Here is a 17,734-nt window from a genome sequence, read left to right on the forward strand (position 1 = left end):
ATTATGAGAAGAAAATGAATTCAGCCACATTTTCTCCTAAATTCACCTGAAATAAAGAAATTACATTTATAAAGAGGGTAATAAAATGTGAGATCATCAATACAAGTTTGAAATTATTTCAATCAAGACTTTATAAAGGAATTTTTGAAATTTTATATCTTTCTTTAGTATATGTTTCATTTGGTTGCTAATTTTTATAAGATCTCGGTTTGACTTCTTTGTCGTTTTTTTAACAAAAGAGAAAAAATCTGAGAAGCTATTCCTGAGATTGTCGGAGCTGGAATATGTTTATGAGCAAGATAAATAAGAAATTGCTGCGTTTGAACGCGCTGATCTGATCGACACAAAGGAACCTTCTTTGTCTTCATTTTCTCTTCAGTCCAATTCAGTTCATCTTCGCTTAACACAACAGAACGACACACAGATGGATGTGGACACAGAATGGATTATTACACAATATAAACGACTGAAAAAAGAGAAAACTTTAGTTTCAGTTTTATTTTTCACAGTAATTAGAAGGAAAATTCGGGGGTTCATATTTTCACTTAAAAATCGGCATTTTCAATGTAAATGCAAAAACAAAAGATGTAAGTTGGTGAATATCAGAAACCAGAGAAGAGTTTAGACAACAACACGAAGAAGCTGATAGCAGCAAGTGTTGCTACAAATAAAACAGGAAATACAAACAGCTTCATTTGTCTGGTAGTTCCTATTCCACAGGTTATTATTAATTACACAAAACGTGTACAATTGAAGAAAAAAAAAGAAAATTTATTACCCAGCCTATGAAAACAGCTCATTCTGTAAATTCATAAATAGTCAAATGTTCTACATATAAATAGCCTCTTTAAAAGGATGCTTAGTGGATTTTACATCCATGTGTTTAGCTTGGATAACTTAAAATTTGCATTATCTGAACTATATGAAAATAACAACATATTGGGAAACATATGTGATTAACTTATAGGTTGAAACAACGCAAACGAGTCATATCCCAAAATAAGCACATAAATGTGAGAATGACACATGATGAGTGTGGTCAGATGGGAGATCAGTGCCACACAAGCTCTCCCACCAGACTGGAGATTGTGGCGCCTCACACATAAACAACCAGCGGAACACGAAGGGCACAAAGTGGACGCACAACCTCCAGACAAACAGGAGAGGCTTGGTGAATATCTCTACATGAGGCACTGAGCTATAAGTGCACTTATTTCACCAAACGCAGACACATCTATAGAAGGGTTGGACAAATGATATATGACTATATAATTTGCCCAAAATCAAAAGACACTTTGCAGCCAATCCTTCATCAGGGTCATGTTCATGTTCTGTTGCTGGCAGCGGCCTCTGCCTCCTTGGTTGCTGCCTCCTTTTTGCTCCCCTCCTTGGTGCTGCGGTTCAGGCTTCCATTCAGAAAGCTCTCTGTGGTCTGATGCTGGAAGTGCTTCCTTGTACCCACCAGGGACGGGTTGTTGACCAGGGTGTAGAGGAGCTGCCAGTGCCCGCGGGCTCTCTTGGCACTGGACACTTTGTGCTGTTTCTTCTCCTGCTGGACCAGCTGGATCCCTGAGGACATACAGACATCATGATAGCACCGGTACTGTATGTCTGCTCTGATGAGGGACACTACATACACAAGTCCTATATAATCATGAGAATAGATAACCTTTTTTTAAAAATCTAAACTAGACCGAGAGAAGAATAACATTTTAAGGCCACCCAGGACCAGCTAGATACTACAGAAAGAGTAATAATAGAAACCAATCATATTCTAATCCTGTAAGCATGGTGGGAGCATATTGGGCTTGTCATTAAAACACTGAAAGCTAAAGCCCCTTGGGCTACATGAATATGAAACAGGCAATTAGCGTAGCTCATCTGTGTTATCAGCTCCTCGAGAACTAATCTTTGTATGACAATAGATTATTCCTGATAATGTATTGTTCTCTGGATGCAAACGAGCAACATGTCCAACGAACATTTGTAATTTGTCTCAGCTATGACTAGACACCAGACAGAGTCGGATTCCACCACAACCGATGAGCCCTGATGCATTTTCCTGCTTATTGCTCACTGCATTGTTTGTCCTGCTGTCACCACAAGTAGATGACTTTCATTCATCTCCTGTTTGAGTCAGTGCCATCACTGCAGGACAAAAGCTAGCCTTAAAGTAGATATTCACATTTTTTAAATAAAAGCTACAGTATAAATATCAAAGTAGAGCATAAGCATCAGATTCATTTCTATTCATTAAATTATACATATAATGGTAACCTATTAAACTGCATTGTCTTTAGTGATAGAGGCTGAGGCCTCAGGCGACTGTGGGCACGCCATAATGACAACTGATTAGTTTATGACAGATGTGATTGAGACCAGCACCAGGACTGTAAATTATTCCACAGTGAGACTCAATTTGTGTGACATATTAAATTAGAGCTGCTAAGCTTTCATTTCTCCTGCGCGTGCAAGACAGTGTTATGATCTGATTATGTGTGACAGTGACCTGCTGCTGAATTTTAAACCTCTCCGGAGAAATCAAAGATGCCACACTGCTTTTATTGTTGAGTGTGGACATTGAATGCACAGAATATGTTTTGCAGTATAGTGTGTGTGAACTGAATCATCTGTGAACGATTCAGCTCACAATCTATGATGTGGACTGAGTTTTGAGCTACAAACCCTCTTCAGCATCCCGTGACCTCTGTGCAGCATTGCTCTCCTGGCCCACAGACTGCAGCAGCATCCCACAGAAGGCCTTCATCACGGGGTGAGACTGGCTCACCTCAATCTTCAGATAATGAGCATAGCAGCGGTAGGCTGCAGACAGACACAGGAGGGGGGATCACTCTGACTGGGCAAAAGCAATAAACACGTAGGACTGCACCCCATGTTGGCTTTGAGGCAATCACACATAATGGCCGTACAATCACACGTTTTTTTTTTGTTTTTTTTTTAACCACCTGCTTTTCCTGACAACAGATGTCTTGAATCTGCAGCCATTTCAGAGATTGGTGTGTAATTAGAGTCTCTTGCACCGCACAGAATACAGATATCATATGAGCTGCCCTGAGCCTAGCAGGGTAAAGTGGGTACGGTACGCATTTCTGGCCTCTAAGTGGGATCACTAAATGCATTTGCTCATAGAAAATTGCTTCTATTTAAACCTTCACAGTGATGAATGAAAAAAAAAACACAGTGACATCTACCAAGGTAAAAACATGCAGTTAATACCAATGAATATGTTAACATTGTGTGTCTGAGACTAAACAAAAAGATTTCACATGAAAGAAAGTAGGGAAATGTGAATATATGGGTGCACTGAAGTCTAAAACATTCAATTCTCTGGCAATGCCTTGTTGTATTTTTTTTTTTGTGAACACATATGTAATGGATCCAGAACAATCACGATACAATATATTTATTATATTCAAATATATACTGTATATTTCTTATGCAGATGACAATAAACTGATGCAAAGTGGCTCACCTGGATCAAATGCCTCCACATTTCGGTTAAGGAGACTGATATCTAAGCGTCCCATGTGGACAATATTGAACAGGGCTGTGATGATCATGCGCCAGACAGCCAGTAGCACCCCAATCAGAACATTGACTGGAAACAGCAGGTATGTCAGCAGGAACAGATTACCCCTGTAAAACAGGTTAGAATGAATGTAACATACAAGGTTATGCTGCAATTATCTGGCAGTAAAATACATACAGGCACATTATAAATATACAGTGGGGTCCAAAAGTCATCACTATATATATATAGCAATAAATACAAAGTCCACAATGAATCACCTGTTGTTTAGGTCTCGTGTGCCTGCTGTTTTTTTGATGAAACAAAACCTGGCGGTAATATGTTGAATCAACACAGCCAAGAGAATCATCAGCCAGAAAGGCCTGAAAGGACAGAATCAACAATCAAATATCTCCAGTAGCGTTATGAAAAAGATAGAAGGTACAAAAATACATATTTTTTGTGTTATCCTGTGGTTTCTGATGGTCTCTCTCAAAAAGTCAAAACATTAAAATCAACCAAAACACATGACAAGAGTGATGGGATTACACCTTAGTCATAAAGTCCCATGTGGACAGAGATTAATGAGTGAGAGGTGTGACGATGCTCACCACATGCTCCACAGAATCTGAAAGAGAATCAGATTCTGTCCGTGCAGGACGGGCATGATAATGAGGAAGACAGCGATCAGGAGACAGAGGAAGAACACCATGGTCTGGATGATCATGCCTGCAGGGGAGAGATCAGAGCTTCAGGGCTTCGCTGCTTACATCCTGTCCAGCATCCAATACACTGCACACCCACTCTTCTCTCATATCACAGTTCTAATGAGGCCTCAAGAACATAACTTCAAAAGTATCCTTTCATGAACCACATATAAAACCGTGACACATCTTTTATTCTAGCTGAGTCAATCGGTTGCTGAGTCAAAATGCATTTTGATACATAAAAGGCTTGTGCAAAGATATGAATATGATATGAAATGATAAAAATTGAATGGCGGGCTAAGTGAGGATCTTTTCAATCTGTCATTACTGTTTGGCCCTTACAATATGTATGATCTGTGCAAACATATCCCTCTATTTAGAAATTGTAATTGTATTTAATTGTACAAAACAAACCGTGATGACGAATAACATTAAAGGCTTAGCAGCATTTGTATGTTAGCAAGACAAATGTATAGCGAAAAACATTATATAAAAAGTCAAAATTGTTCTAATATGCAGTATTTTACTATACCAATGCAGATGTGAGCTGCCGTGAAGCTGGTGTATCCCATCCAGCAGACCAGTGCTGGCCGGGAAGCCCTGATCCTTCTCTGGCAGTTGTAAACATTATAGATATCTCCTCTGTACAGTCCCTTCAGGTTTGACCTACAGAAAAAAAACAAAACAAAAAAAAAACAATCAAGAAAATGCAGCTTTATGCAAACTGATTCAACAAATTACATAGCAAATTGAAGAGGTAAATTTGAATAGGATACAACCGAAATGCAATTCCATAATTGACTCAGAAACCCATTTTTTTTAATATGACATAATTTATGGTAATAGCACAGTATTTAATTTCTTATCTTAATAGCCATTTTCAATTCTAGCAGCAGTTAACACAGATTGAATGCTTTTCTGTCTGTCTGGATGATTACTGCTCTATTATGTTATAATAATTCCTGTGTGAACCATTACACTATAATGAAGGAACCAGAATGCAAAGCATGCTCACGGTTCTTGGAAAACTTGGGATGAGAATAAAAATTAAAATAGATGAAAAGAGTTATTTTGCACTTTTGTTCTCCAACCTACCGATGCAGAACCATGGACCGCATGAGCATTGCCAGGTTGACCAAGCCTGACAGGGTCATCGCTGAAATATAGCACACTGCAAGAAAAAAAGAGCACGACATTCAGATTTTTCACTATAGGAGGATCTCATTCATTCATTCATTACTGCAGCTTGTACTTGGAGGTGTTTATAAAAATATGTGCAACAAGCTGTTACTGTGTACCAAAGTAAATACATGTACATTTTACATCTCTCATATCACTAAACGGCTGCCTCTGCTTTCTGGTTTTCACTCACCTTCTACACACCACATGTAGTAAACCACTATTCTGACCACTTCATGTTTGTCTGGAGACAACATAATCTTGAAGCCAGCTAAAAGATTGGCGACGTCTTCATCGACTCCCAAGCGGGCAGTCTGGAGAGACGGCACCACTGCCAAGATGATTAGCAGCCCCACCTAAACGAACAAATACATACATGTATTCAATACCGGAAACACTATTACCCCAGCATGGCAATACAATAACTTATAGAGATGTGGAATCAAAACTAGCTTGCACTGTATTTGGATCATCCACTGCTGATAATTAACTTACAGGTGAACACAGTGTAGCTCTTAAAATCTACTGAGTTCCTGGTGATACAATAGCATAAAATGTAACCTGCTGGGATCTTATTGGGCCAAGGTCAGAGGGTAAAACAGAGGTGCACATATTACATATAGTATGTAATCACTACGTCATGATGTATTCTTCTCTATTTCAAACGATAACCATATGTTACAAAGTCTAATAGTAAATAAGGTTAAGTTACCTGATACAACGTTATAAATGACACCACACCAGATATAGCCAACTTCAGTGGAAATCGGAAAGCTGTTTAAAAAAAAAGCAAAGTATTATAATACTTTCACACTTCAGGGCATTAAAAGACATATGTAGAACAAGACCAAAGTGGCGTATTTACCTTCCTCTGGTGTGTAAATGTATGACTTCACAGCATCAATTATTCTTTGAGGCAGCTTGGGTGTCTCTGTGCTAGAAGTGCTGAGGTGACAGGTAAAGAACAGAGTTATAACTTTAAACCCTGACATTTGACATCATACTTCTCTGAATTTGAAAGATTGAGATGAACAATTCTACAGACAACAGCATTTTTGCTATCATCCTTGAATACATCAAATTAAATGAAATGTGTTTCTTTCTAGGTATAGTCAAATGCTCTCTAAAAAAGGAAGGAAGAAAGGAAATGCATTATTTCCTGGTGCTTATTCACCATGATAACCTCTGCGTGATTTGTTAATATTGACAGCATGAGGAAATATTTACAATCATTTGGCCAGCAGATGTATGATTTAGCTGTTTACAAAAGTGATCACTGTAGGAGAATTTTTCTTTACTCAGCATTCAGGATTCAGTGTTCAGGACAATTCAACAGGGCAGCAGTTTCTGCTAGATAGTCTCCCTGCTATATTTTATTGTAATGGATATTCTTTGCACATCCTTTTCCTCTGATAAAAGTTTATTTTTCGGTTAGAATGGAGAGACAAAGGAAGGTGGATGTGTTTTTGCGCTGTCTCAGTCAGTCCTGTGAATATATCTGTCAGTAACAGTGGATACATTCAAGGTTGGGAAACTTCAACACCCACTGATGGGATTGTACAAACAACCTCTTCCTGTAAATAAGCATTTGTCACTGAAATCTGCACATGACATGAACTGATGTAAAACACCATATGAAAATTCCACATTGCAAAACTACAAAGGACTGAGCAGAAGTTCAGTTGATTACAGACTGACACTCTCACCTGATTTTGGTGGGCTTCTTGAGGATTTTCTTCACATAGTCTTTATAGTAGCTGCTGCTTAGATCCTAATAGAAAACAGAACAGCAACCATGTAAGAAGCCAAATGACAAGAGTAGATAGTGAATAGGCTAAGATAGTGTAGCAAAGATGAGTGAACTCATTTGATTTTTGGCATCACAAATGCTTCAGTCGGGCCTTAACATTGCAAACCACTGTGGAGCATAAGGTGCGATTTAAAAGAACAGCTCACAAACTAAGCCTCCTTACAATAAGGTTACGTATCTGTACAGACTTGTGGTGTCAAGCACGTTCCTGTCGGGTGCAGGAGGGGGGGATGAGTCAAACTCAAGGCAATCTCCTCACCCCAGCTTTGTCACACCCATGCTGAGATTAGAATCAAATAAACGCAGCATTGTGTCTCCTCGGTGAAAAAACAACGCAACCTTTTCATAATCTGATCAAGAACATAACGTAAACCAATTACATCAAATCTACTTAAAATGATTAGGCCACTGGCGTGCTGCATTGGCCTTCACATTTTCCTTCAGCCGAACACTGTATGAACACAATAAGCCTCTTGATTAGTGGACGGCTTATAAAGGTTCCTCATGTGCACAGATTCAGAAGAAATGTGCGTCTTAGTGAGACTTTTTTTGTTTTTGAATAGTTCAGGCTTACGTGAACATGGACTACTTATCAACACAGGCACTTATATATCCAGTTGGTTATGTAAGCAGGCCAAATAATTAGTGCCATAAGAGCTATACAACCAACCTGACATACACATGCCAGAGGAACTGCTGTCAGATCCAAACTTACCTCAGTAGCATTGTTCTTTTCAGTTCCCTTTAAGCCCTTGAAAAGGAGAAGGGGATACTGGAAACTGAGGAATGCCAGGCAAGCTATCTGGGGCAGACTGGAGAAAAGGGAGTAGTGTTTGTGTATCTGCAAAGAAATAAAAGAAGAGTTTACATCACCTAGCAACTTGTTATTAGAGTTTGGTATTGGCACACTAAGAATACATCTTGAATCTACTTTGTATTGACACAAAAAGAGGACAAAAATAGTTTTGTGTGTTGCAGTAGGAGTCTGCAGATTGGCTAAGTGGGATCCCTGCTATAACACAAAAATGGGAGACCTCCACAGTCCAAATAAGGGAGAGAAAATGCTATTTTCTTTTTAAAAACATATTTTGAATATTATTTTACATCAAATACTGGGATGTAATAGTGTGATTTTCATTTTGTTTCCTTTCTTACAAAGAAAGACTAAATATAATATTTGGTGTGTTTGTGTGATTAAGTTCAGTCTTGCAGATCAGTTCAATACTCCCTGCAGGGTTTAGTGTGTGCCAACTCATAGTGGGATAAACAGACATGCAATGTCACTCTTAAAAACAAAAGACGACCATTACACAATCTACTATAAAGCCTGGATGTGTCTCTTTTACTGACACACTAAAGTGATTAACTGTGACAAAGCTTCTTGATTAAGACCAACAGACAGTGGAACTAATTGTTTTGAGTCGAAGCCTATCATCGCACAGAAAACCCAAACAATGTGGATGAGGCACAAAATCTGGGATTGGGTAAGGTTTAATGCTTCAGCCATGTGGCCATGAATCCAGTTTCAAAGCCTGATATTCATCTTTTCAAATCACATCTCTTACATATACTACAGACAAACTTTGTTTGGTAACAAAAGGGTTTTCAGACCAGAACAAAACAGCTTTATCTTTGAAATAATCCTTAAAACTCAGACAGATGACAGCCTGCAAAGAAAGTGACACTTAAAAATCCTGGCACCATTTAGACCATGGATTAGCATCTCTTATAAATGAACTGGAACACATTGTAGTATTGAAAGTGATCTGTGCGTACCAGAGGTGTTTTGGGGCAGTCAATTTTTTGCCAGACGAGAACGCCAAAGTGCGTCCATGACAAGAGGCTACCAAGTACATAGCCAACTTTGTTATGTAAGGTACCGCATGCCAGGAGAGGGTAGTATAGCGCGGGGTAGTAGAAGACTCCCAGAATCACCCAGTTCTCTGCAAATGCAACAAATACAGTGTGAAGACCAAGAACATCAAAAGGAAGATTTACTGAACCATATGATACAAGATTGTTACTTTGACAATTAATCAGCTTCACTTACACACTAAAGACAACTTTTCCTCCCTAAAAACCTGGTGAAACTATGAGAGATTTAAGATCACACAGTGCTAAACAGCCACTATACAGTATTTCATACTCTGCTGAACCGTGTACTGTTTGGGGATTGTGTAAAGTAGCAGGGGACCAACTCCTTACAGTCAATTCTTATGTAATTTCATTTCAGAAAAAAAAGCTTCTTGTTAAGCTTACCATCCATTCCTTAGTAGAAAATAACACAGACACATGGAAATAAAATAATCCAATTACATAACACAGATATAACAAAAATACTGTTTATGTGCATACATCTATCTGTGTTTTGTGTATGACCCTGTCCCTGTCTAATCTCACAACAGAACCTTCCTTTTATCAACTTAAGATAAAAGCTGAAATACAACCTAAAGTAAAAAGAAACATCAAAATGTGGTTATAGAAGATTTACAGTCTGTGTAAAAGTGCAGACAGACTGATGTTAGTGCAGAGAGAACAAAGACGGCCTCCTCACGTTTGTTCTCGGAGACTGTCGTGAAGGGGAGGGGGTTTGGTGATATGACGAGGCCAAATAGTTTGCACAAGAGGACTCCAAACACAGCCACTGCCAGGCCCTTGTGCTGTGTATGATCCAGGAAGTTGACCGGACTGTGAAATCAAGCAGCAGGTATTTAGAGTCCACATGTTACCAGCCTCACATTTGGCTGAAATGGTTATTGAGCAGAAATGATCACACTTACCACCATATTGGTGTTTTAGTCCATTAACTACCAGCTGTTTGTAATTAACATTACTATTAACTAAAAGCATATCCCACATTTTTAGTTTGGTTTTCTACCTTCCAGGCTGCGCTTAGATTCCATTCATGTATCAGTATGATATGGAAATCAACTTGCAGATACTTGAAAATTGCTTGAGATAGGGAAATCAATCAGAGCGAATACTCAGGCAGCTTTAATTTTTTGACAGTTTTTTGACCTCTATAAATTCTGGGAAGGTTCACTGACCATTTAAGCTCTTTTTCAATCAGCGCCCGGCTCCAGAAACACACATTTACACACATTTTATCTGCTTCACTGAGGCAGATTTGGGGGTTAATTGCCTTGCTCAAGGGTACATCAGCCAGTCAAGGGAACCAACCAGCAAAAACCTATTTTGTCTATTCTTAAGGTCTAACAAATGTGTTCAATACAATTTCTTCCGCATACAACATTTGCAAAGCAAATTTATGATCATTTTGAATCTGAAACCTGTATCTTTACATCATTTTTAACTTGCTAGCAGTCTCCTTCTACCCTGCCTTTTCCTGTGTTTTTTGGTGCACTGCCGCAAACTGTGCGGCAGTTCACTCAGTGAAGTAGGGTGAAACCTCATGCAAAGTTTGGGCGTGCACCAGAATAAACTAAACAGGAACTCTGCGTAGCGCTACTAGTCATCAAAAACTCCACAGGGTATCTTTAATGTGGCATTGTAATTCGGTTGCTAGCAGGCATTGCTTTCAAATCTTTTGCTCACTGGTGTGTTCAAGTGCTTTTGGGAAACTGTGACATCTTTGAGCTGAGACATCAGCCACCAAAAAGTTGCCTTTTTAAAGTAAAAAACTACAAAATTGACACCGTCCTCATCCATGTGACCTTATTGTTAATGGTCTAACAATTTAGCATGTAAATGAAATGCTCAGCTGCCTCTCATACTGACTGTTCATTGTAATGGATTTTCCTATCTCAGCCACAGTTTTGCATGTTGATCTTTGTTCCATGCTAAGATGAATGGAAGCCAATTACTGACTGGCAGACAGGAAATCAAGAAATAAATCTTTGGAGAATGGTTAATAGTAATATAAACTATATGCAATTTAGGGTTAAGACATGCAAAACAACCAATGTGATGATTTAACCATGGTGTTTTCTGACATTCAAGAAAATATAAAATAAAATAGAGCCTCACCTGAATAAACCTGGGATCCCTTTCTGTCTGTTGCCCACCTTTGTGCGTCTGGCTAAGATTGCTAGAATCAGCATGACAACAAGCTAGAGGAGGAGATACATCAGTTAGCGTTATATGCCGTGCAGCATGCTGTGCTGGGGGTTAAGGCCTCATTTTGCTTCAGACTAAAAATGAGGGGAGTTGATGCCATGAAAGGCCAAAACCCTGTGTCTCATTAGTGCTCCCCATGGATGTGGCCGAAAGAATTGTCATCAGTCAGGATCACTGACCAGTGAGAGTTCAGCGACCTGTCATGACCTGTAACACATTTAGGAAACACAAGGCTGGGAAGAATGCCTTGTTCTAAATTGGGCCAGTATAGACCGACCACCAAAAGCATCCAGACCCAGTAATATCACTATATAACATAGAAAATTTCCAAACTCAAATTTTATCTGAAACAGTTAGCAGAATGATAAAGATGGTGAACATTACTGGTGCACATATTCGCTGTGTACTAAGTGATTTGACATTGAGCCCGAGGGTCAGTTTGTGCAGCAATATATTTTCTTCACTCAATTAAACAGTCATTTTGCATTTCTATTACTTCATTTGCATCTAGAAAGAAGTCAGAGTGCGCAGAACTCCCTTGTCTAAATGAGATATTTTTTGTAATATTTCATAAACTTTCATAATTCCCCGTCCAGAAGACATACTAATAGGCAATTGTGGAATTCATGTGACCGATGTTTTAATATTTAAGTAAATGCAGCATTTAATGAGAAGCAAAATCTCATAGTGTGATGAAAATCACATCTGGATCTGCATCAAAACCTTATCATTTGTTTCTTGGACCAGGACTTAACCTTCCACCAAAGTCCATCAAAACATGCTCTCAAGTGTTTGAGATATCCTGTTAACAAAACATACAGTAACTTCCTTGGTGGAGATTATTAGATAGAGCCGCCTTTGACAGCCAAACCCTGCATAACTTTATCAAGGGAAAGAAAACCGTGAAATCTCAATGCCGCACATCATAAAATGTTCCTCATGTCTGACAACAAATTGTGATATCATACACCAAAAGCATGAATGATAGGACAGTGTAATGTGACTCACAGATATTGCAGTGATGCATATATGGTAGAGCCTGTCATCAGCGGTGGGGTCACATGGAGGAATTATTCTAAAAAAAGAACAAAGCATTCACACATGAGCAAAACAATCAATGTGAGACTTATAACTCAGGGCTTTGAGTGGGTGAGCAGACCTGCACCTCACTAAACCCTTCACACGTCACTGTCAGGACCATTTGTGGCTGGAAACTTTGTGAAATCCCGTAACAGAGATTTGCATTTAAACGGATTGGTATCAGCGTGACTCAGGAAACAACAAATGCCTATGTTCACGTTCCTGTACACTGGAAGAGCAGGAATGCCTGGTCATGAGGTAGTAATTACAACTCTGATATTCAGAGAAGGCCTCATACATGAACTATTCTTAATCTTTAAAAAAAACAAGAGCATATAGAGGTGGCAGCTTCCAGGAAGGATGTTTTGACATTTCTTACAAGTAAGTCTCTTACCTGTCCAAACAGTGTGTGAATTTGTTACTCAGAGAGCAGACTCTTCCACCAGAGCACTTGTGAATTTAAGGCAATGTCAAAATTCACACTTCTACAGTCAGAGCTGGCTGATGAGGAGGCACAGCAGGACATTTGACTGTTTACAAAAGCAGAAAAAATAGCAGCAGACCAGCTAGCTAAAATTGCTATTGAGCTACATTAGTGGCCACATAAAAGCTTTTCAGACCACAACTCACCACAGTCCTTTAATTTATTTGACAGCCAGATGGTATATTAGCTAAATATGTTGACTGGGGATAAATTACACTTGTTCCATAATATTTCTGTCATGTTGTTCATCTAAAGGCATTATTAAATATAAATATTTTTTCTATTAGTCCCTCTGTGCCAATGGAAACATGGGTACATTTTTTAAATGGAGATGCAAACTGGACTTTAGAGAACATCCCAAAACGAACTTACTAGAAATACATCATGCACCCTGTTGCATTGTGGGATGGCCCAGGAGCAAAGAGTATTGTTGTAAGACTGTAAGGTATTCTGACATTGGTTCATTACCTGCCCAACATCCAACCCTGCATGGTGGCACATTTTATTTTGGGTTGTGTGCACTTTAAATTTGTTCATTCTTTGTCTTTGTTCTCATACTGTAGGTTCAATGGGCAAAACACACCAGCTCCCCGAGCAACCTGCATTCTTAAAACATGAAAATGATACAGCCTCTACTATAATATGACATGTGAACTGAATAAAAACAAGACCACACATTGACAGTGGCTCTGAAGAAGTGTGCCAAATGTCACTTAATATCTCTGCGAGAGCTGTATCTCACTGCAAAATTGTTCAGACTTACAAAAGTTGGAACATCTACTAATACACATTAAACTATAGACATATGTTTTTATGGTGGTGATTTTTAGGCAAACAATAAAATCATACAAAATTAATATAAGTGGATGACGTTTAGGACAAGAAGCAGAACCTAAAAAAGTCAGAAAGATGATAATAAAGTACTTACTCAGCTTCAATTTTAGATGGCACAGGGCCGAGGTCTGGGTACTCATAGTCCAGTAGAGCATCCTTATCCATTGTGCTGTCTCTTTTTCAAACAGATCCAAAGTCTGAACTTGAGGAGCTGGAGAAGTTTTAACCACAGTGTCGAGAGACCCCTTTTACTCAAGAGGAAAAAGTCTCCCAAGTTGTAGTTCAGCAAGATGGACTCTGTTGCTGCTGCAGTGGCGTCCTTGTTTCCTTGTGTTTGGTCTTCTCTCACTCACACTCTGTTACCCTCCCTCACAGCTTGTATTCAGGTGCCCCGGTCCCACCGTGGAGCTGAGAGTAATGTGACAGATCCTGGCTGCAGCGTGCTGCCTCCACCCTGCAAGGGCCCTATTTCAGCTGAGGGTTACCACCACACTGGGAGCCTGGAGAGAGAGCGAGAGGGGGGCAGTGTGTGAAAGGAGGGAAAAATGTGGAGATCTGGGCAGCCAATGTGGAAGGCCACCTGCGGCTTACTGGGATTACATCTACTTTTGGAGTTGTGTTATTGGACCTGTTGCTGGTGGTTGAAGGGGTCAGGTGTGCAGTTTTATAAAACTCCAGCTAGGACTGTGTGGGTAGCTGGGAGCGATGAGGCATTCCTATCAGAGTGAAGTTCCACATTGATAACAGGGAAATTCTCCGGTTGTTCCCTTCAGTCATGGTTCAGTTAAACTTGTGAAAGGTTACCAGCTATATGAGTCCTTGTTGATGGCCAGTGCAACAACGTGAAATCATATGAAACAGGATGAAACTACACCTTACTTCACTACATAACTCTGCACCTACAGCTTGATAAGGATCAAGGAAGAGTTCATTCAACCCAGTACTTTGTCTTCAGCAGATAAATTAAGATAAGGTTTTCCAAGGGCATGTTCATGTGAAAATAGTTTTATAAACTAGATACTTGTATCTTTACTCTGCCATGCTGGTGTCAAGTTAGTTCAAGTTAGTACGCTGTTTCAAAGAAATTCTTAGAAAAACAACATTGATCAGAAAAGGAGACAACAGGTAATTTCCAAATAGTAATAAAAATCATCCTGTAAACTACTCATAAAGATCGTACAACTATAATGAGAAAAGGAAGATTCTATATTTTCACCAGAGCACATGATACTTGAATGAAATGGATTCAACAATAGGTTCAGTCACACTGCCCAGAGGAAAGTAATTTAATCTAAGCTTTCAGAGTGTTCTACATGTTCCTATTCTTCTTGTATCTTCTTTGTCAGCTCACGAGACACAAATATTGTCCAATAATAAATTTCATGGACTAAATATTTTATGAGTCTAAATTATATTTTTGTTTCTCTTATTTCACTGTTAAACAATGTTAGTGCCAAAATGTTTAGACAATTAACTGATTAGTCGATGGACAGAAAACGAATCTCAGACTATTTTATAATCAGATTGATGTATAATCCCAATAATTGTTAGTTGCAACTCTGAAGATCATAATATAAGTTTATTTATATGTCTTATATAATATATAACAGGCTCATTCAACAACAAGCAAAACACTTACGTCACACTAGATTATGGGGTTTATCATCTCTATGTCACAGCTTTAACTATCAAAGATTTGTTTTTTGTCCTTTTAGCATCCTGCTTCTCCTGTTCTTCTCTTTATCTCAGTCTCTATTGTTGCTCTTCAGTTCTCTGGAGGGGTTAGAAATGTCAAAACAGGACTATGAGTTATCTCCTAGGTGACGGAAAAGCCAGATTTAAGCAGCAGCTTTTTCTATTTCTTTCGCTTTCAATTAATGCCTACAACAACAGTATTAAGAGAGGAAAAATGATCACAAAGAGCCTCCGACTTAAGTGAAATGCAAGCATGTGAGTGCTACCAAGACTGAGGTCAAGGGTCATGGCAACACCTTAGCTCCAATTATTTTCTTTCTGCAACAAGTAGAATAAAGTGACAATAAATGCACTTGCCTACATTTAACTGCACCACTGCAACACAACACAACACAAAAGATTGAACATATCTTGTGGAATATGTCTGCAGAAATCTGTTCCTGCATTCAGCTGCAGCTGGCTGAGACTAAGTCAGTTTTGCAACACTGCCTCCATGTCAGCATACACTCATTATGCCGGGATTACAGTCACACAACTTGATAAAGCAACAAAATTTCCCTCTTAACACTCCTGAGAAAACGGGGTTTCTCAAGCATAGTAAGCCACCAAATCAAATGTGCTCCAAAGAAAAGACAGCCCCACCAAATAAAGGGGTCACTGAACAAAGAATGCTTTGAACAGTTATAATTACATCACAGAGAAGCACTTTGATTGAGCCAGACAGTTCACTTGTATCAGGTTTAGGAGGTCGGCCCAAAAGATATTTTTGTAGGAAATATATCAAGTATAAGCCTCATAAAAACAAACATAATTTAATTACTGATGGACCTCATACACCAATTTAATCGTTAACCATCCAAACAGCAACATCAACAGTGACCAGTCAAGCATCCACAATTAATTAAACTTGAAACAGACTTAGTAAACATTTACCTCAAGTCCTTAAAAAAACCCCAAAATACAAAGATAATACATGAATTTAAAATGTTTTTATCTCCACCTCATAATTTGCTACACTACCTTGAAAAGTTCATGGCTGGCAACAATTCCAACACAGATCAATCACCCCTTTACCATTAATGCTGCTAAAAGACTTTCCATTTGAGGAGGATGCTTTTCATAACTCTTCATAATGATTTTCATATCAATAAAATCACCACTCAGGGACTCTGAGGAGCCCAAAGGTTTCCATGCTGTAACCATTAAACTGCTTCAGCAATTCAGGAGAAATTAAGCCTCCCTATTAGACTTTTAGGTAGTCATTCTCTAGATGACTAACTTAAATGACGCTTTATTTCATATTTTGCACAGTTTACAGGCTGCAGCAGTGAAGCACAGGTATTCTATTGTTGTCCTGCTTCCTACAGCTGAGCATGCTTGACTCATTTTCCGTGGACAGCAGCAGCCAGACGGGCTTCTCTAGATCCGGTTTCTCACAGACATCACGTACAAATTTCATGCCTTTGAAGTTGAGCTTGATCTTCCCACTAACAAAGAGACTTTCAGCCTGAGAGCCACAACAGGTAACTTTGTAAGTTAGTCACCTGTGCTGGACCCTCTGCAACATGAGTGTATATTATTCAACCATGCACCTCTCAAGGGCAATATTAATCATGAACAGTCAAATGTCGCGACAGAAATTTGCTTTGTTGTGATTGCACCCTATATCAGCTACGTTGGCTAATACGTTTTATAAACATTGAGATGCTAAGCTACTTACCGACCGCCTGCAGGTGTGCTGCAGCACCAGGTAGGCGTGGAAAATCAATTAATTGTCAAAGCAGGACAACTGGCAGCAATTACAAATTTGAACAATATGTACTTTAAATAAGACACATTGTACGCGCTACCTGACCGCATCTGACACTTAAACTTTTCAAAAACATAAACATCCTAGCCTACAAAATGCACAGTAGGCCTAATTCAGTTTGACATCATGATCTTACCTTGTTGTTATCTTGTGCTGTCTTTCTCTTGGTTTGGGGAACTTTAAGTCTTCATCACTTTATACACCCACTTTGAAGCGGTTCAATAATTGCATAAACAAAAAAAAGCAATCTCAAGGGCAACTTTCCTTTTTTTTCTGGACACCTCATGCAGTGTCTGACGGGGACTTTGAACTGTCTCTATCTAACTGTGGCAGGGACATCATAAAACTTGCTGCTGCATGCAAACTGAGAAAAATTTGTTGTGAAACATAGAGCTGACTAATGTGGTCAAGTTCAAGTCAAGACCCTGACATTTTATTCATGAAATTAAATGCAAAACAATTCTGTACTTAGTGGTTTTATTTTCTTAAAGCTTTTATCCCAAGGTATAAATTTGATGTATTTTAGTGG

General features: G+C 38.9%; 2 protein-coding genes across 6 annotated transcripts in view; one reads left to right on the forward strand and one right to left on the reverse strand.

Annotated features, from left to right (window-relative positions):
• Window positions 1-483: 483 nt before the first annotated feature.
• stra6 (signaling receptor and transporter of retinol STRA6) lies at window positions 484-17,509 on the reverse strand. Of its 4 annotated transcripts, none has more exons than XM_044356212.1 (18): window positions 17,342-17,509; window positions 13,795-14,200; window positions 12,311-12,377; window positions 11,213-11,295; window positions 9,780-9,913; window positions 9,002-9,168; window positions 7,941-8,066; window positions 7,122-7,186; window positions 6,281-6,360; window positions 6,128-6,189; window positions 5,609-5,771; window positions 5,332-5,407; window positions 4,769-4,902; window positions 4,141-4,258; window positions 3,811-3,912; window positions 3,494-3,657; window positions 2,686-2,823; window positions 484-1,569 (listed from the first exon to the last, which is right to left on the reverse strand). In XM_044356212.1, exons 2-18 carry the CDS (start codon window positions 13,863-13,865, stop codon window positions 1,325-1,327), a joined length of 1,995 nt encoding a protein of 664 aa, XP_044212147.1. In that variant the 5' UTR covers window positions 13,866-14,200; window positions 17,342-17,509; the 3' UTR covers window positions 484-1,324. The 4 variants fall into 4 exon arrangements, with proteins under 4 accessions (XP_044212147.1, XP_044212149.1, XP_044212148.1 ...); XM_044356214.1 differs by lacking the exon at window positions 17,342-17,509 and adding an exon at window positions 17,120-17,164; XM_044356213.1 differs by lacking the exon at window positions 17,342-17,509 and adding an exon at window positions 17,116-17,160.
• ccdc33 (coiled-coil domain containing 33) overlaps window positions 16,405-17,734 on the forward strand; it is a 46,353-nt gene continuing 45,023 nt past the window's right edge. For both annotated transcript variants that reach the window (XM_044356219.1, XM_044356218.1), the window contains exon 1: window positions 16,405-16,918. The gene's annotated coding sequence lies outside the window, so the exon portion shown is untranslated. The remainder of the gene's footprint in view (window positions 16,919-17,734) is intronic.

This window comes from Thunnus albacares, chromosome 7 (genome assembly GCF_914725855.1).
Source record: "Thunnus albacares chromosome 7, fThuAlb1.1, whole genome shotgun sequence".
Taxonomy (NCBI): domain Eukaryota; kingdom Metazoa; phylum Chordata; class Actinopteri; order Scombriformes; family Scombridae; genus Thunnus; species Thunnus albacares.